The sequence below is a fragment of the Colletotrichum chrysophilum genome (genome assembly GCF_026319265.1).
Source record: "Colletotrichum chrysophilum strain AFK26 chromosome Unknown scaffold_57, whole genome shotgun sequence".
NCBI classification, from domain to species: Eukaryota; Fungi; Ascomycota; class Sordariomycetes; order Glomerellales; family Glomerellaceae; genus Colletotrichum; species Colletotrichum chrysophilum.
The window spans coordinates 252629-272165 of NW_026517344.1; the positions used below are offsets into that span (position 1 = coordinate 252629).

Consider the following 19537-nt stretch of genomic DNA (forward strand, 5'->3'; position numbering starts at 1 on the left):
TTTCGCTAAAAAGACCCGTGTCGGCAAAGTTGATGATTCTGCAAGTTCTGCATTAGCGAAGTCGACGAAGAGCCTCAGCTGGTACGATTAGAGGCTCGCTCTTTTCTTCTTCCAAACCCCAGAAGGAAGTCATTACACTTTGCCGCGATCGATCTCTGTGTCTCGGATTCCTCGCAGTTTTCGGCCAGCTCCGCCCCTGCTTAGCCGTGCCAAGTTCAGCCTCCGGTCGGCAGTAGACGGGCCATGCGTCTCTTCTGTCTCATGTTTCTCTGCGGTTCTCTTCTGTGTCCGTTCTGTCTGCCCACGGCACGGCAAGGGAAAAAGCAAGCATGGAGCTGCCGGCGAGAAGATCACGACGTAGTAGCCGATGATTGGGCCGCTGCGGTCGTCTCGCTGCCAGATCGTAGCGCCGCTAGTTGCCCTAACGTCCTTCTTTTGCTCGATACTCGCATTAGTGTACCATTCGATCTAGGAAGTGTAGTCCGGTGCAACTCTGACAGCTTGTAAATTTCATTTACCTAAGTTTTCCTAGGAGGACGGTCTCACCCCCCCATCGGCAATACTTGCTCCCTTTTGCGTGGTTTGTCTCGTCGTTCCACGTTTCGCACAGGTTGCTATTCCCCCTTTCGATGCTGTCTCCGGAGGAGGGAGGGGGTGTGTGAAGCTCGGCGGCATCTCTACTCCAGCTTCTCCCCCAGGATTCCCGTTGGACTCCGCCTTTGGGCAGGGAGGCTATTCAGGAATGAGCTGATATGCGGAGTCGTCCCGCGTATGACTTCGTCGCTCGCTATAATTCGATATTGTGTGGCGCTTCCGTCTTGTTGCGAGTCCAGTCTGTTGTCTTTCGCTGTTTCTGTCGCTCTAGGGGGAAAGACGTTTCGGTCTGCCCAGGCGGACAACAGCAACAACAACATACCTTTTCTCTAGTTGCCTGGTCTGCTGTTCTGATTTTTCTCCCCCGGGTGAAGGGAGATAGGGGCAGGCAGCGAATAGGGAATGGCAACGTCACATTCGTCTGGTAGGCTTCTCCTTGGTTGTTGATGGCGCCAGTGGGCCTTGGCGAGAGCCGTGATCGTAGCCGGGTTGTAGTGTCGCGGATGCTGATACTGGATCGATCTTTGTGTAACGGGTTCACGCCTCACCGGATCTTGCCCTGGGTGGATCAATCATTGCTTCTTCTTCTCATTCAACTAAGATACAGAGCTAGTAGCCATCAGGCCTCTCCGATGATCTTCGTTTCGTTTACCTGGGCGAAGTATCTAGTTGAGAGGGGCTGACTTCAGGTGGTTGTTGGTGTCAGCCTGGCCGCGGGAACCGCGCTTGTGCTCGCTTGCTAGAGGTGTGGTTCCGCGTCACAGGACCCCTGGCCAACCTGAACCAGAAGACAACAGCAATCAACGATTGACAGTCTCAGGCATTGGAAAGACGCGATGTCTGCGTCTGTTTGAGCACCGGATACTTGGTGTCACTTCGTACACATCGTAAAGAAATTGGAAAAAAAGTCTGCTCCGAACGGGGGTTTGAGAGACGAGGATGCCTCCTGGATATTATTAGCTCAGGGCAACGGGCAGATTTGACAATCGGGAAGCCCAAGCGTCCACCGAGTTGTCATCCGAAAGCCTCGCAATGCAAAAGAAACGTCGTTTGTTTGATGGGCAAAAGACGGCATGATAAGAACCGTAGGCTATTCAATGACGGATGAAGGACGAATCACAACCACGATAATCCGCGGTTTGGGCCAACAAAGTAGAAAGGGCAACATTGAGGGATCGGGGTGCGTTCGATAGTGATGAGCAGGGGGGCTCAGACAGCTTGAAGAACCTTTTCTGAGGAGTGTTAGTGCCCGACGGGCGTCTCCGCCGAGATTCGTAGGCGGGATCCTCAGCACCACTATCGCTACACGAGAGTCCGCAGCCCACACATAGACTTGTTCGCAGGCAGGTAGGTGTGTCTGACTGACTGTGTGTATGACTGTGGGTGTGGTGAGACGCGGCTATGCTTTTCGGCAACTCCTTTTCGTCCTCGTCATCGCAAACAATCTGGAATCAACTCGGAGTTCAAACGCGCTAGGCGACAGAGCCCTCATGAACGGACTGAAGCCCATACCAAGTCATAGCGGTGCGAAGCTGGCAGAGTCTTGCCCATCAGCCCGTCTTTCTGGAAAGGTGGAAGCATGTCAAGAAGCAAGAAGGCCGCCCCAAAGTTAACAGAGGGGACCATGGGACGCCAAGACCCAAACACAGCTGGGTCAGCCAGAGTTCGGCGGGAGTTCGGTACGGTTCGAGCTGCCCAAAGATGGTGCTGGAATTTTGGTGACAAAAAGCTACTGCCCAGCCCCAGTCTCTGCAGTAGCCTGAGACGACGAAGCAAGTCACCAGACCTTTTGTCGGTCGGGGGAGGGACCAGCAACAGAACAATCTGCGTCTGACACCGCCAGTCCACGCCCGTGAGCGGGAACTCTTCTGCTCTGCATGTTGAGAGATTGTAGCGGTTTCCCTCTCCCACAATCCGTTTGGAAAACTGTCAAACTTCGGGATGGATGATGGTCTAAGTCCTGGCGTGGGCAACCGGTTCGGACTAAGGTGAAGCTAGGCATCGCGTAAGGGGAGAACAACACGAGGAGCCGTCCGTCCGTCTCCCGAGGCACACGAGATGGCGATACCGGTTGCTGCTTAGCTCGATCACGACGCACTTTGACTCTATCCGACAATGCGCGCGGGGGGCAGTCGAAAGATCCCTCGGTTGTGTTACTGTGCCTATGTCGTTATTCTTGGGGGCCATCAGCACCGGACCCCCTGACTGACTGGCGCGCCCCTGGGGCCGCCGAGATGAGGCCACCGTTGCGGAGATTATAATCAGAAACAACACCAGAAACAGAAATTCTGCTTAATCGAGACGATTTGTCAGTTGTGATGACAAAAAAACTCTTCCTAGATCTGAATTTTCTCACTCTTTGCACCACCGGTTCGTGAATCGTGGACGGCCCCCATATGGTGCCAGACCTGACGAGGAGACCGTGCCGGATTACTAGACAGTCCCGCAAAGAGGCTAAAGGAGGCTAAAAACAGCGCGCCCCCGGAAGAACGGCCGGCTTCGAACCTATGTGTGTCCCACACCCATTTCGCTATCGCATACACCCGCTAAGGTTTTCGGGAGCGAGGGATTCCAAGGGGGGAAATGTTCGGGGAAAACACCGTGTACAGAGTCCAAGACAGCACACACACACACATTGGACACACCTGCCGCGGAGTCTATGTCCTGAAGAAGTGAAGCTTCCATCATCATCATCGTCCCGGGGGACCGTGAGTCTCTCGTTGTGCGCCGCTGAAGCTTATCAACGAAAATGTGGCTGGGGCGGGATGCGCCAGATGGCGACATGTCATCTCCCACTTCACGGCGATCGTTCAAGAAACAATCGCCTGGGGGGGGACCCAAGACAGGGCTTTCAGACCCTGAACCCGAGACACTGGCTAATATGACACTGGGCAGCACACAGCGGCGCGCACCACAGTGACCACATAAGCAACAACGGACACACGCCCTATTGCGTACTGGTGCTGGTGCTATTTTGCGTGTCTGAAGGCAACTGGAACCCAATGTTCCCACGAGGACGGGGCACAGAAGAGGAGGAGCAGCAAGGAAGAAACGGGTCAGCCCGCCAGCCACGGTCTACCCCCCCTCTAGGCTGTGTTCTAGCAAAGTGTAAATGGGTTGAGTATGACAGCACCAGGAGAAGATCAGAGGAGATCAGAGTGACGGAGGCCGGGGATGGGCGGACCGAGCTAAGGTCGTTGGAGCAATTCAAGGGGCGTTTTAACCGCTCTAGCGTAGGCGTTGGCACGAACCTGGAACCCACTAAATGACACGAACACCGCAATACAGCTGACACGGACTGGCGATAAATGCCAGCAAACTTTTTCATCTACCGACAGGCTGCTCCTGGGCTTACCCTCGCTCGCAACTTCGTTCAAGGAAAGACACTTCGCGGATGCTCTGTGCATTTTCAAGGGGAAAAAGGTGTCGGGTCGGGTAAGGCGGCGACATCGGACGGATTTTGGCTCTCTGCAGGCAGCTCCAGAAAGAGGAAACTCTTGCCATGGACTGCCTGAAGCGGCGGTGCCTCTGCTGTCTGTTCGCCAGGAGCTGTCCCTTTGTGGCTTGTTATCTAGTCTTCTTTGAGCTCTTTGTCTCCGTGCCCGAGACACGGGATTTCGCAGGACGGGATACGGGTTTTGCATATTGGTTCAGTCATCATGAAATGCGAAAATGGAATGTTCGTTCAATGGGCTGGAGTCCTGGACTAGTCCCAAAGTCGCAAAACGTCGGTAGTTGAAAATGGAATTTTTTTCTTATTTTTCGTCATCCCTTATTCCCTTGCCGCGTGGCTAACGCTGTTCCGCCGACTGCGCTTCTTCTGACTCCGATCCTGACTCTTCTCTTCTTTACGCTCCCTTCGCTGCTCCTGCTTCCATGTCATGTCTTATGATAAAACGTAGTGTGACCTCATCTCGCCAGCAACTCGCGGTTATTCCTGTAGCGGCAACATGCCTCCCCACAGAGACACTCTTTGTCCAAACCGCGCCAGTAGCTCCCAGAATAGTCCACCGTGACCTCCTGTCCCGCCTCGATGCCCTTGCTGACCAAGATGATGCGTTGCGTGCTCATCCAGACAAACTGTTGAAACTGCGCGTTCGACTTGCAGCTGTGGTTGACGAACCTCGTAAAATTTCCCTGCCGGCCCTGCCAGATCTGGTAGGCCCGGACGCCCGTCGAGCTGTCCATGACGTCCATATCTCTCAGGTCCTTTGTGATGAGGCCGATAAACTCGCCAATCGCTGCGCCGCGCTCAAAAGGGCAGAGCGCCGTCAGTCCGTTGTTGCGCCCGTCTGGCGTCCGGAACACTTGCACCGGGCAGGGGCTCCGACGCCCGGATCCGAACAGAGTCGGGAAGCAGTAGCACGAGTTGATCTTGGGGTCCTCTGACTGCTCCTGGCCGCACGAGTGACACGTGTGCATGCCTTGGACGCAAGCCACCGCGTTGATCGGGGGCACCCACCGCGGGTCGTCTGTTCCCCACGCGCTCATGTCCATCACCGAGTGCTCGAGCTGTTCGAAGCTGAAATACGGGTCGTACTCGAGATATGTCGAACGTAAGGGCACCGGATCCGAGCCGTCCTGTCGAACAACCCAGTCGTGTGGGTGGCCGCAGAACCGTCTTTGTGCCGTCTCGCCGACGATCATGAGCAGTTGGCGCCAGGTTGGGTGTAGAGTGTCCGCCGCAACTTCGATTCGGGGCCGAAGGCAACGGAGCCGCTGCATGCTGTCCGGGTTGAAGCCGACGCGGTACTTGCAGAAGCGGTAAAGACCCATTCCGGCGAAAACAAGCGCAGCCCAGCCGCCGGCGTCCTTGATTTCCTTGTAACCGCGCCAGATGGCCATCTTGTTGCGCAGTTCCTTCTCTGACCATCCAAAGTCGTTGCACGCCTCGATCAGAGCCGCCTTCCGGCGCTTCGTGGGAGACATACCCGGGTTCGTGATGGCGAGGAGATCCACGTACGAGTCAAAGTGCTCGATCCATCGCGCTTGGACGATGACCTCGATCGAGCGGCACGCGCGGCTGGCCTGCGTGACTTTTCGGCAAAAGATGTTGCTGCGGTTGAAGGTTCCCTCCATGTCCACCTCGGCCATCGTGCCGTCAATCACGGTAGGCGGCTGCAAGAGACCCAGCTCGAGCTGTTCGGGAACGTGAATCTTACCAGCATTGTTGATGGTTGCCGTTGCCGCCGTCGCCGTCAACTGCCACTGCTCGAGTAGACTCTGCGGGTCCAGGCTGATGCCGCCGTGAATCTGTTCCCAGATGCTTACCACGAATTTGTCGATAGAAGACTGCTGGGGGATAAAGACTACGTCCGCTTGGATCTTTGCGCGCTTTGGAAAACTGTTGGCGACCTGCATCTGACGCTGGGTGTCAGGCTCCTCCTCGATAACACGACCAACTCCTCTGATAGGCCGTAGAGATCCTGTTCCTTTCCTCCGAGAAGATGACGGTCCCGCTCCTCCGTCGTCGATGGGTGGCGCGAGTTGGGTTGGCGGGCGTCGCGCCGGTAAATGTACCAACGCCTGGTTGCTGCTCGATGCGCCGGGATCCTCCATCACCGGATGGCCATGCCCGGCGAGAATGGGCGGTGTGGCTACATCGTTTGATTCTCTTCCGAGATTACTCGTATTCGGACTCTGTGTCGCGCTCTGTGATATAATGCCGGATAAATCGACCATTTTCTATATGTTTGTGGCGGGTTAGCTGTCAAAACCCCTCGTAATCAACCAACTCTGACTATGGCTGATACGATAACAAACCACAACCCCGGGAGGAAAACAACGCTGGCAATTCGACCTGATCATCTTCATCGAATCGGAAAAATTGGCTTCCATCTTTCCAAGGTTTTAATGTGCAACAGAGTCTTTTTATCAACTGCAGGGAACGTGTTTTCGCGCGCGCGCAGCAGCCGCAGTAAAGCAGCTCTCCAGCCCGCGAGATCCGAGGAGTTGCAACTTACCGAGACGACTGGAGAGCGGGGTGATCGCCCCTGTGTCTCCGTCTCGCCATCCTGAATGAAGGCTTCAAATCGGAGGACCGGGTTCGATAGGCTGCCGGACGGATAATCCCGCAGCGTTTCCGCAAGTTGGTCTAGAATTACGCGGCTAAGGTTCTCTCGCAGCGAGTCCATCTGTTGTTCAGGGGATGCCATGATCTGTTGTTTCCCTTGGCGGTAAGGATTGATTTTTTGGTGTTTGCAGGTGTTAAAAAAAATAGCCAGACACTTGACGGAAAAGAGTCTGGTCTGGTCCGATATAGGGTAATAGCAACTAGTCGACAGTCAACGGTTTACCGCAGTGACATGGCAGGTCGACCACGGAAGACGACCCGAGAAAAAGACGGTTGGGGAAAAGGGACAAGAGACTGTGCCCAAGAAGGAACGGATCGAAGCTTGTTCCTTTGGTTGTCAAACGGTTGATTACTGGGTATCATGACTGGACTGCTACGGGCGGGCAGCAGCAGCACCAGGCATCAACTTCCAGTGTCACCGCAAAGTGTGGGAGGAGCCAGCACAGTTTTAATGGCGGAGAAGGAGAACAGAATGCAGTGAGAGATATTCAGGGTCCACTTCTTGTTCGTTCAGGTCACTCTTGGGAGGTGGGGTCGAATGTGCCAAAGCAAGGCAAGCCGAGCCTGTCTTAGTGTCTCTCTGTTCCTCTGGAGCGTGTGTGTGTGTGTCTGTGTGTGGCAGGTAGGTGTGTGTATGTGTGTATTCCACGGCTGAAGCCTGTGTGAGAGGGAGTGCGTGGGTGGTGTGCGTCTCTGGCGGTGCGTGTGGCATCAGTCGAGCGAGCGAAGCAGCCGTCGCCCAGAGTCTAGCCCATCAAACGCCAGCCTAACCTGGTAGAGCAGGGATCGCCGATGGGCAGACAGAACCATTTTGCTGCGTGGGCAGAATTTCCGACGCGGAAGGGGTGGGACTGGGCAGAACGATCCGCCTCGGCATCACGCACCTTGCCGTTGTAGGACTGTTAGCAACGCCATCACCGCCACACTTGCAAACGGCTTGTACGACTACGTCTCTCACGTGTTTTTGAGTACTTAAAAACGTGTCGGCGCCCGCAGGTTTCTCGCGGTCCGCTCGACGAGTCTGACTAGTTGCCTATCAACCGCGATGGAGCCCATGTCTGGTCAAATATGACTGAAGCTAGGGACCGAGTAACAAACAGGGGCTCAGCGAGCTTAGCCAAGAAGAAACCGAGAAATACAGCCGAAAAAAAAAGGGCGTCATATGAATAGAGTTTCCGTGGCGTCGGCTAGCCGACGTCATCCCCGACCCGGTAAGGTTCCATGGAAACAGCCAGTCTGAGCCACAAATCTCTGTTAGGGCTGCTCTTTTATCCGCCGTTTCTCTCTCTCACACTCTCTCTACTCACCCCTTGCCTTGTTGTTTGCGGGCCTTCTCTCTCTGTCTTCCTTCGAAGGATTCGGCCGGCTGCCCGGCCGCCCCCTTGAACTCGACTGGAAACCCGCCCGAAGAAGCCGCCGGTGGGCAGTCTATCGAGGGGCTGCAATTGCCGTCAAACGCCCTCGGGGACGCCTCAAACCTTAATATTACCACCTGAGCCGCTGCCGTTCAGTCCTCCCCGACGTCCTTTCCCTCGTACAACTTCGTTTTTCGTAGGCTGCTATGCCCTGTTCCGGGCAGGCATTGTTTCACGTGTCTCCTTTGGGCATCCACGGGATCAGGCCTCGACCCCGAACTCAGCCTTGGCACAAGGAGAAGAGCGCGCTCGCGCGCTTCAGTCCTTGAACCTATGTGAGTAACCGCGGCTGACGAGCAGAGCGAGCGAGCAAACTCCCCTTCAGACATGACCTCGACGTTGCAGGTTCAACCCTCCGAATCCCTTGTCGGACCGCTCCGCGACAAAGAAGGCTTTTTTAAAGTTCAACCATAGAAAAACGACCTGCTTCTTGCGGAGCCTGCCCCGACTCTAGAAGGAGTTTGTCATGGCATCCACAAGGGCCTAAATGTTCTCTGACCGTTGCTAGCGTACCTGCATTGCCGGAACCTACCGCCGCTGGGAAGCTTTCAGGGATGTGGGAGGGCAACGGGATCGTGTGCTGGTGAGATCCGTGAGCCGGGCAGGCAGAGTTGGACAACCACCTACCTTCGACTACCTCGTTGTCGGGTCCGTTTGACAGCTGCTGCTTGGTCCTTCCTTGATTTGCATAGAGGAACCCCGAGTTTGCTCCTCGCCCTGCTACACATTAAACGGATCAGCTTGCGGTCCCCGTTTCAACATCCAATCCTTTTTGACTTTCTGTCCGCTTCCAAGTTCGTTCCAGGTAAAGCTCAGCTCAACCAGTCTCTGTGCGTTGATTGAAGCTTAGTAAACCCAGCTCTTCCGCGGCGTCATTTGCCGGTTACGTGTGAGAAAGTCAACTTGTCGGCATTTCAGTGATAGGGCTACGGCATACAACGGACGAATCGCGACAAGGCTATACATTTCCAAGACAATGGTTATGGTGGCAGTTCATGCAGAGACAAACACTCATCAACCCGAGGAGCAGCTTGCGAAATTCAGCCTCGAGCCTCATGCTGCCCTGCTCTCCTCCATCTGGACTATCTTTTGACCAAGTTTAGCTTGAGTCGGCAACACTTGCCCTGCGCAGGGCAAGAAGCACACTGCTGCCGCGCATGACTCTCTCTCAATGAGGACTAATGTGGGCGTTGACGCCGTTGGTCTTCGTGTTGTAGTGCTGCGTAAAGTCATAGCCCAGTGCTTGAGCGCCCTATCCCAAGATCAGTAAGTCGGCGGAAAAAATCAGCAAACCCTAATGCTGGGTGGCCTGTCATCCAAACTCACCTTGGTCATCTCCCTCGCTTTCTCCTGATCTGATTCGGCCTCTTTGCACAGCCTTAGGAACTCATCGGTCTCAAGTACCTTGTCACCAGGCACTGCAAACATTCGTCGGAAGTTATCGCTGGATACGGGGTCGATTATCTCTCTGTACTTTTGGCGGCGTACGTCGTCGTAGACGTCCAGGATGCTTTCGTCCGCCTTGCCAGTAAGGACTCCAGAGAGGCATTCATAGAGCCCTCCGATATCGACGATGCCGCCGGTCAGGCCGAGGCCCCCACTACCGGACGCCGGTCCGTCAGTATCAATGCGCGATGAAAGGCTTACTTAGATAGGTAAGACGTACAACGGGTTACAAAGATGCGCTGCGTCTTCAGCAAGCAGGAACCGGCCGACACGCATTTTCTCGGCGCAGCGTTGATGGACTTTGTACGGCCCAATGCTAACGAGCTTGTACTGGTTGGGCTCAGGCTGCCCTGGGAGTATCTTCTTGAACCTTTCGGGTTGCCGGGCGATGACTTCCTCCGTCGACAGCCCGGAGACGTCTCCGTATGTCACGCGCCACAAACCGTCTTTGGTGATTTTCGCCGCCATGAACCAGTCTTCTGCATCCAAAATGAAGTTTGAGTCGGTGTATCCGAACTGATCAAAGTCGTAGTATACCTAGTAGATGCGGCGCGGTGGTTAGTCCCGATGATACTTTGAGCCAGCGAAGAATGTGTCACTGGAAACTTACATTTGTCGCCACAATCTGCTCGTCCCATGTTTTACCTGGAAAATTCGTGTCCCCAAATAAACGCCGCCGAACAATGCTATTAGCTCCGTCGCATCCGACAATGTACTCGGCGAATAGTTCCCGAGTTTCCTCGGTTCTGCAGTTCTCTACATCAACCCAGGCCCTCTTCTCATCCTGCCCAATGCCCGTCACACGATGATCAAAAAGGTAAGTGACTGTTGGCAGATCCTTCGATTCGTCGTATATGAGCTGCGCCAGATCGCACAAGGGCAGTGCAAGCAGCCGATCTGGATCGTCCCCATGGATCTTGTTGCTGAGACTGGCGATTGATGTCCCGTCTGGCTTGCGCCATGCCACCCTATCGGGCAGCAAACCGAGCTCACGCGCGCGATGACCAAGCCCGGCGCGATTCAGAACCTTCATTGCTGGGGGAGCATAGTGCGTGGCCCGAGGTTTGTCGTCAAGCTTTGAGCTCTGTTCGATGATCGTGACAGGAATGCCATCTTTCCCCAACATCAGCCCTAATAGCTGTCCGGCAGGGCCTGCCCCGACGATGATAACCTATACTTTCATGTCAGTCAAAGCTTAGATATTGAAAGCCGATTAGCTTTCTTACATTTTTCGGCCCTACAGACATGACTAAGGTGTCTTTCACGCCCTAAACTAGTGTATGTATCGGCCTGCCGAGATGCAGGATGTAGGTCGATGAGTCGCGGATACGATGTTGTTGTCTTCTTGCAGATGCGGCTACGAGTCTTCGGCATGCCGATTATGTGTTTTTAGACAGAAGAGTTGTTACAGATTGTCCTGTTGGACGAGGTATTCACTTACTCGTCCAATGTCTCAACTATACTCGCATGATCCCCGTCCCCCGCGTCCTCATCGGCCACCACTCTCACCCTCCACATTGGGCAATGGGCGTCGGAGTTAACCTCCACCAACACCCCCCACAAGCAGCGATGTCACCTTCCCGTTCTTTCCCCCACATAGCGCAACGTCTAATTGATTAGATTAGATCTATCACCACATTCGTCTTGAAGCTCAACTGTTGTTGGTGGTTTGCTTGTAGTGGGGGTGACAGGGTGTCAACTGCGGTGGCAAATTCTTAGAACTCTGGGCCAGTATTCTTTGAGTCTGTCTAGAAAGTAAAGACTAATTCAACGCAGCACACAAAGCTCGTGTGGGGTGACTATGATGCCAGCAAAGGCCACTAGAATGTTCAAAGCCGCAAAGCAGCCGGTGGGAGTGCATCATCAATTGCCAATGAAGGCAATAGGCGTTTGCGCAGTTGAGACAGAAGATCCGAGCGAATTCCAATTCGGGCAATCCTTGATTCCTTGGCGGCTGCCTTGCCTTAATTCAGAAGACTGATTCTTCCTGCAGCTAGAGCCAAAAACACTTTGTCCAGCGCCTGCGATCCAACGCTTTGCAAGTATTTCGCCTGATCTATGCGCCTTCGCGATCTTACTTCGGTGTCATCGAGCTCCTGAAACATGCCAAAGGGCCCAAAGGCAGCGGTTGAGATCGGAGACCAAGGCTCCTGCGAATGGATGAACCGAATCCACGATCTGCGCATCTCTTCGCCAGTCGCCTTGGCGGCTGGAGATAATGACGAGTCGAAACCGCCAAACAGGAGGATCAGATCGATCGCGTGATGCGCTCCATTCGATGGCTGCCAAGGGTTGGCCTCATCAATGAGACTTCGGTACACGGGCGTCTCGGCGCGTTTACAGAGCTGAACCATCTCCTGGATAGGGAGCAAGAACTTGTAATCGTTAATGAAGTCCAGCGCCCCAAGCTTACACGAGGACGGCCTATTCGGGTAAATGTTGTACGCTTGCTTGAGCTTGTCGCGATGTTCTCCTGCGATGTCAAACGCGCTGACAATGTCACTGACCCCCATTGACCAAATGCCATCGCGCCAGAGGACAGACTTATACACAGGTCAATACTTGATTGGGGGTTTTCTTTCGAGCCCACTGACCTCGTTCTGAACATCACTGATCATCAGCCGGTTTGCCTCGCCCAAGCTCTCCTGCCATCCGTCAAGTGATGACTCCATCAGAAGGAACCCAGACTGGATCTCGGATCTCTTCAATGCTTCTACAACAACATCAGCAGGAGCTGTGCGCAAATCCACCTTGCCCAAATCGCGTAAGTGATGCTTGAGATTAGAGCGAAATGCAGCGGCCCTTTCTTGCGGTTGAGGGGGTGAAAGATGCAGAGACCCGGATGCCAGAATGCATTGATTCAACGGCGCCTTGCTCACCATGTGTGCGTGGCAGTAAACTGCTCCTGCACTCTCCCCCGCAAGAGTAACGGCTCTCTGTGCGTAACTTTCAGCGCGGCTCTTAATTGAATCACATCCAACACGGTGGCATCACTTACAGGATCGCCGCCGAAGGCAGCAACATGCCTTTGGACCCATTGCAACGCCAGCGCTTGGTCCTTCAAAGCAAGGTTCACTGAGCTGTCATCATCACCGAATGCAAAGATGTTGAGTCTGTACTGGATGGCTACGGCGATGATGGGCAGTCCCATGCGTACAGAGTCTTCAACAATCTTCGTCGTGTCTGTACGCCTCGTGAGTCGAGGTGCATGAGCTGAGACAAAGTAAGCGCTTACCACAGAGGCCCGAGGCGGCGCTGCCGAAAGTCACGGCCTGCGAGCCACCTTTACGAAAATACGGTCAGCAAACCTACGACGATGATGCCCTCGTATCGGGAGTTCTACCGTGAATCCAGACTAGCACAGGTAACCTCTCGCCGGCAGTCGTCCCGAGTCGCGCTTTGGGTACCGTGACATCCAAGTTGAGACAATTGAACTCGTCTTCAGCTTCTACGGGAAGCACGTGGTGCGGTGGTATGCGTAAGAGATGCCCAACATCGATGGGAACTTGAGGACATCGTGGTCTGGTGAGATTGTTGGTCAGACTGCGGGTCCCGAGTCAAGAGCCGGTTCGGCGGGGAAAGTGTGACAACCCGAAATGCGTGCAATCCAGCTCTTGTGGCAGGCTCTTGACGGGCTCGGGTGCCGCGAATCTCGACGGAATACGGCCATATGGTATGCCCCGAAAGTGCGCAACCAACGGGCGTTCAATCCCGACGAGGGTTGCGCCGAGACTAGAGTGATTATGTCGCAGCAGAGTCATGGCCAATTCAGCAATTCTGCCTTGTGCCTCGGCAGAGAGATGATTTGATAATTGGGCGGAATATTGTTCTAAGCAACAGACTTTTGTTCGTGTTTGAAAATCCGATGTTCAAGAAAGGGTGTCAACATGGCAAACCGGCATCGAAGAAGAAATCAAGCCGAGCAATCTACCCGGTTTTATGCGTCTGAATTGCCGCTCCCGACCCCGACCCCGCATGCAAAGCCCCCCAACTCCGCCTGCTCCGGTCGTCGCCGGCAGGCAATTCTGCCCTACGACGGAGCTTCCCCCACAAATCACACACGGCGACCCCCGAGTTCTAGAACATCAAACGAATGAATCATTTGAACACCCTGTGGAAATGCCTATGCAAGATTGTCTTTCAAAGCGGTTCAAGTAGATACACTTCTGCCAGTTAAGAGAATAAAAAAAACTTCGTCCAAGCGCCCAACACGAAATCCAAACCGACGGTTTGGCTCACCTCCATTAGCACTTGATACTGTTCCGAGATAACTCCAGGGCCTTCTTCGTAAGTTCTAACGCCGTTTCGATATACGCCCAGGCCGCCTCCATCTTGATACTTCTTCCACGGCGCTTTGCCGTGCGCAAAAGTGATGATGTCTGCAGCAAAAGCTTCTGCAGAGGCTTGTTGCTTCGCGTCCAGATGCTCTCTATAGTTCTGGAACAGGAGTGCAACATCTAGCACATGGGTGGCATAGCCTTTGAAAGGACCTTCCCAAGGGTTTGCCTCGGCCAGCTCAAAGAGGTACGAGTCGCCAGGAAAGCTGGCAGCCCACGAACGGGCCGGTGCCTGGAAGCCAATGTCTGATGCGAACCTTATGACACCTTTGAAGCCATCTTCATCGTTGGTATCTTCGCTAATTCCATAGGCTTTCAGCAATCTAGTAGCTTTGTCGGGGTGATCCGAGAAGGATGACTCAATTGACTTCTGGAACGAAGCACCAATACCAGGCTTCCGCTGGATTAGTCCGGCGAGGCCGAAGATGCTCGCCTGTTCATCGCTGGTTAGATAGCTTTTCGCGCTTCATGACTTGGTCTACGTACATCATCAGGAAGATAGCCAACAAAGATGGCCTTGCAAGGGGTGTTGTCGGGGATGGAGGTTTTTGTTTCTACTGCCTTGAAAGTCGGCACGAAAGGTACAGTAGCTGCATCCAGCACGGGCAAAAATTGAAGACTCTTGTCGAGTTTCTCAAGAAGCTCTTCAGGTGAAAGTCTGCTCAGAGCCTCAACTCGCTGGCTCGGAGTAAGGTCTTCGGCGCCGAGGGATTTGAGTGCTCCACGATAAGCTTCCTCGGCGGCTGAGAGATCCATGGGAGGGAGCGACGGGGGTGCACCGCTTAGCACAGCCAACTGAGACGGTGCATCATCATTCGAGTAAAGCAAACGACTAGTTGAAACTAGGAAAAGACATGTTAGATGCTTGGCTCTTCGCTGCAGCCTGTCTGCTTCAAGAAGGCGATGCCATTGGGGGTAAACTCACTTCCGCCGGCGCTCTCACCAATCACTGTAATCTTGTGAGGATCACCGCCAAAGCCGGAGATGTACCTCTTGACGTATTGAAGAGCAACTCTTTGGTCATGATGACCTTGATTGATCTTGAAACCCTCCTTTCGAAGTTCGTCTGAAGTCAAGAATCCCGGAGCTCCCAGACGGTAGCTATGATGATGAACCGTCAGTGCTGCGTCAGAAGACAGTGATGAGATCATACGTACTTGATACTGACTGCGATCAGAGGTTGGCCTTGCTTGATGGAAAGCTGAACGATCCGCTTCAAGTCGTACTGCGGCCACCAGTTTGACCCTGTGATAAAAGCACCACCGTGGATGAAAACGATCACCGGAAGCGACTGGCCCTTGGAAGAGTTTGTGGGTGCAGCAATATTCAAGTTGAGGCATTCTGTCCCAGAGATGCCTGGATGGCCACTGACTGGGAGGGTCTTCTGAATGATGAAGTGTTCTTTATGAACGCCCTCGGGATCAGATATCACTTGCGGCCTGATGTTCTCAGTTAGCTCCGGTGGCCTCATCCCATCAGGCTGCTGGCTCACCCACCCATGGCGAATTGCACTTAGGCCTTTTCCGTCGTACTCCACAAGCTTTGCGTTGTCAAACCAGTGATTGAGGCTCGCATACTTGATACCTAAGAATTGGATCACATCTTCCGTGGAGCTTGCCTTGATATCTCCGATGAGAGGATGCTGGAAGATTGTAGTAGAAGCCATCTGATCTTCGAAGTGTGCGGTCGGATTAAGGATAAAGTCAGACGGCAAAGTTGGTTGCGGCTTAAACGATTCAGACACAAGAGTCACCCAAGTTGACGGAAGGGCTTGAGGTTCTATCCGGATTGGTGCGGTTCAGACCTTTGCATAGGTCCCTCAAACACTTTGTTTCAGCCACAAGCACAACGTTGAAAGCGCTTGGAACTCTCTCCTAGATAGAAACTGTAAAGACCGTAGCCAGGAGCTTCAGCGGGTGTTCCGGAACCTCTGGCAGCCTTCCGACCCCGCATGTCGAATTGCCGAAGAAACTCCCGGAGAAGCAACCGGACATTACCCCACATTACCCCACATCGGAAACCCGGGCGTGCAGCTTCGCTTTACCCCCACTTCCAATCTCGGGAGCCGCCCCGGGCCGTGGTGTTCCTGCGGCCTGATCCGGTTCCCGCTATGTACCCCACATTGCCCAAATTACTTAGGCAAGTCGAACCGCAGTTACCAGTACCCGATTGCTCTCCTTTTATCATCAAAAACTCATAATATGGGCAGGATAATTTCAGTCAAAGCCTCTGAAAACGAGCTGGGTTGGTTTCAAGAGGGGAGGTTAGCTATTAATAGGAGCTAGGCTGCAGATTAGTATTCCCAATTGGTTTTTCGAGGTCTGCTTAGGAGCACAAGGTTTTGCCACTGATTATTGAACGGGGGAATACAGCTGAAGAGCGAAGACTTGGTTCTAAGACCAAGGAATCGAGCCCTTGAGTAAGACGAACCATTTGAGCATGGTCAGTCGTCCACGTCGCCAGTTGCAACCAAATTAGTCTCTGAAAAGGGTTTCCAACGCTGCGTGAAAGCTTGCATATCGATGAGGACGCAATATTGTGTCATTTCTGCCTTTGTGCTTCATTATGGTTTTCATACGCAGTTGCCAGGTGTTCCAAAACCTTTCCCATGCGCACAGTGATGCCCCAAACCCATACCTATCCCGAGACCTGTTAGCCATGGTTATTGCCTTAAAGGAGAAATTCCAGACCTCGCGAGACTTACATCTTGCAAGAAAAGACTCCAGGTCCGAGCAAGCCCCGCCGAAAACGATCTGTCCTCCTCTGTATCATAGTCCGCCTCTTCGAGAACTTCTTTCATTGCCGTAAGCAGATCAGTTTCCGCCCTGGTTGGTTCGATGCCATTTATAGCATCAATCTCAACCGAGTGCACCCATTTGGTGACGAATAGTCCTGTTTATAAAGCTTAGCCCAAAGCCTAAGGAAGTAAGGAAGGATCTCATGAGTATTACCGGCATCCCAAGCTGCGACTGCGTGTTCAATACTCCATCGGAACGCGGCAGTCTTGCGCATCACCATGTGTCCCATTCTGAAGGGAATTTGGAACCCCTCCAGCGTTTTCTCTACGGCATCTAGAAGAAAACGGTCTCTTTCGAGTGGCGCTTCTGCCAAAATCGCGACCGATGTTTCAATGACTTTGGGATCCTCGGCCATCAAAGTGAGCCGGTCGAACCCTGTAGTGATGTCAAACAGTCGGATGTACGCGGCTCTCAGGATGCCATAAGATGAGAAACGTAGGGAGACAATCTCCTTGTCATCCAGGTCTTCGAGTCGGTCTTGGTGAGGCATTTGGAGTAAGTTGTAACACCTTGAAAGAGATTCCAAGCCCGTTTTCAGTAGAGACTGGCCTAGAAATGACTGATTGGAGAACGCGCAGAGAGCAGACGTCTGGGAGATCTGGTAGAGCTGACGCATATGTACCATGACGGCGTGTGTGAGTATGAGCAATGAGAAATGAGAGACTCGAGCGATATCAAGTCTGCTGCGTTTCTGGTCATCTGATAGAACGCCTTCCACCAGGTCCCTCATAGTGCCGACCTCCTGGTGCTCATGCTTTGGCCGTAGACTTAGCCACTCGCTAGATGATTGTGCGTTCCATAGGGTTTCCTCATGGAAGCATTCAACTTCCAAATCGTTAGATGCGTTGAATATGGGGTTGATGCCGTAGATAACCATTCTCAGAGTGCCTGCAACATATATGCCCCCAAGAACTCGTTTCCATGATTCGCGTTCAACCCAGCGTGACCACTCCATTGTGGAGATTTTGGCTTTATCGCTGTTGAGCTTATTGCGTGCTTGATTGTATATCTAGGCGGAAAGTCAGCCTGTCAACAGGGTTCATGAAAAAAGCTTGAAAATCTTACCAGGTTGTAAAATCCACTTTCATCCGTGGAAGTTGAAACCAAGTCCTGGTCACCGCTGAAGGTAGCATAAAAGGTCAAGAGAAATCTAGTTTGCGTGAACCATAGCGGGAAGTCCTTTATGACGACCTGGTACAAATTAGTAAGGCTGCGTGGTTTCAACTTAGGCTGCAAGAGACATTTACCGGTTCGACCAATATTCTAGCCAAGTCATACAGACGACGTGCCCGGCGCCGATCTAGTCGATACAACGCGCCAATGCTGCACATCGCTAGAATCAGAGCACTGGGAACCTTCCCCAGAGCGAGACTTTGCAAATGAAGGATAGGCAAATGGCAGTGAAAGCTTCCCATATAGCTTGCGAGGAAGTTTTGACACGTTTTCAGAGTGGGCAAGTCTTTCGACCCTCGACTTTTCGCAGCTTGGCTCGAAAGCTCGTCACAGATGGAAGCATATGCAGCCTTATCTATTAGAGCTGCCGATGCCTTTTTGCCATATGGTGAACAGCATGAGGTCTGCTGCCCCATAGCTGTACTCACTTGCTCGGGTTCGGCCATGGAGAGATCGGAGTCGCATGCTGTTGAGTTTGGCGATACTTCGTTCACCGCCGTTCTCGTAGCAGTATCGAGACAGTTGTTCAGTTGCACATCATACATAGAATGATGATCATCTGGCAGACCAAATGCGAGCCAGCTTGGAGAGTTCAGAAACCCTAAGTCTTGGGAGAAATCGAGGGTCCCATCCGGTAGAGGTAATACCGAAGGCGGGATCGGATAAGGGAACGATGTGTCTAGGAACGATGCAGCGATGTCTTCGGTCGCGATGCCCATAGAGCCCAATGGTCTTGGATCTGTTTGTTGTTCGGTCCGAGGCTCTGACAGACTTGGTACTCCGTGGGGTACCGACTCGTTTCCTTCAGCCAGGTCTAGCCCAATCGTTGCGATAGTTTCAGTGTCAGTTGCGACAGTAATACTCCCGGCATCCCTTGTTGTTGGAAGGGGACTCTTCTTGCAGCGCTTCTCTGGTGAAAATAGACTTTGTCTTCTTGGAGATCGGTTTTGAGCATTCGAAGGGTGTTCGTCTTCCGGCTCGCTCGATGTATCTTCCGACTGAGACTCTTCTCCCAAATGACCTCCGACTGTGATGGCGGCGGCATCTGCATGAAGTGTTCGTTCATGCCTTGTGACTAGGTCTCTGAAGAATATTGTTAGTCAAACGACACCATTGAGTACTTAGCACCTGAGATGAGCCTACTTCCGGGCATAGCACTTATGGCAATACTGGCACGAGTAAGGCTTTTCGTTCGTGTGACTACGTTCATGCCGGATGCAATGCTCGCTGCGCTTGAAAACCTTCGGGCAGTAAGCGCATCTATGCTGTCTACTTTCACGTCGCGAGCGCTTGACCCCGGCGCTGGCATCCGGGGGCGTCGCAGGCGGGCCGGTTTCCGCGTTGGGGTTGGGTGACAGGGGTATTGCGGAAGACATCAGTATTCTGAACTTTCGCGCGGCGTCTGCACATGTCTTCGACAAAGACGTAGACTGGCAAGCTATCGCGAAAGTGAAATGAATGAGTTGATAAGAAAACGGTAAACATGCCAGTTTGACCCACGAGAAAGATCGGGACAACGCATCTCGCTGCGATCGCCACTCCGCCAAGACGGACGCGGGGATAGCTCGCGGGCCGCGCTACTACTGCCGGTGATCAATAATATCTTATTAACAGTGTCAGTAATGGACACTGCGGGGAAATCTGTGGAGCAGATCTCCGTCACCAGATGTGTAGCACACTCGGCATTGCAAATGCTCGTAT

The 19537-nt window shown here is 53.2% G+C and overlaps 4 protein-coding genes across 4 annotated transcripts; all 4 read right to left on the bottom strand.

The window, feature by feature from the left end:
* Positions 1-4503: 4503 nt before the first annotated feature.
* Positions 4504-6153, bottom strand: COL26b_007225 (uncharacterized protein; the record flags this gene model as incomplete). The annotated part of the gene is given in 2 exon segments (XM_053180023.1): positions 4504-5847; positions 5866-6153. 2 exon segments carry the CDS (start codon positions 6151-6153, stop codon positions 4504-4506), a joined length of 1632 nt encoding a protein of 543 aa, XP_053036085.1.
* A 3097-nt stretch (positions 6154-9250) lies between these two features.
* COL26b_007226 (uncharacterized protein) lies at positions 9251-10561 on the bottom strand (the record flags this gene model as incomplete). Its single annotated transcript, XM_053180024.1, has 4 exons — positions 9251-9334; positions 9409-9682; positions 9749-10065; positions 10139-10561. 4 exons carry the CDS (start codon positions 10559-10561, stop codon positions 9251-9253), a joined length of 1098 nt encoding a protein of 365 aa, XP_053036086.1.
* Positions 10562-11492: 931 nt separating this feature from the next.
* Positions 11493-12410, bottom strand: COL26b_007227 (uncharacterized protein; the record flags this gene model as incomplete). The annotated part of the gene is made up of 2 exons (XM_053180025.1): positions 11493-12071; positions 12123-12410. 2 exons carry the CDS (start codon positions 12408-12410, stop codon positions 11493-11495), a joined length of 867 nt encoding a protein of 288 aa, XP_053036087.1.
* A 1291-nt stretch (positions 12411-13701) lies between these two features.
* Positions 13702-15531, bottom strand: COL26b_007228 (uncharacterized protein; the record flags this gene model as incomplete). Its single annotated transcript, XM_053180026.1, has 4 exons — positions 13702-14298; positions 14352-14707; positions 14791-14966; positions 15023-15531. The coding sequence occupies 4 exons, from the start codon at positions 15529-15531 to the stop codon at positions 13702-13704; spliced, it is 1638 nt and encodes a 545-aa protein (XP_053036088.1).
* Between the last annotated feature and the right edge of the window lie 4006 nt (positions 15532-19537).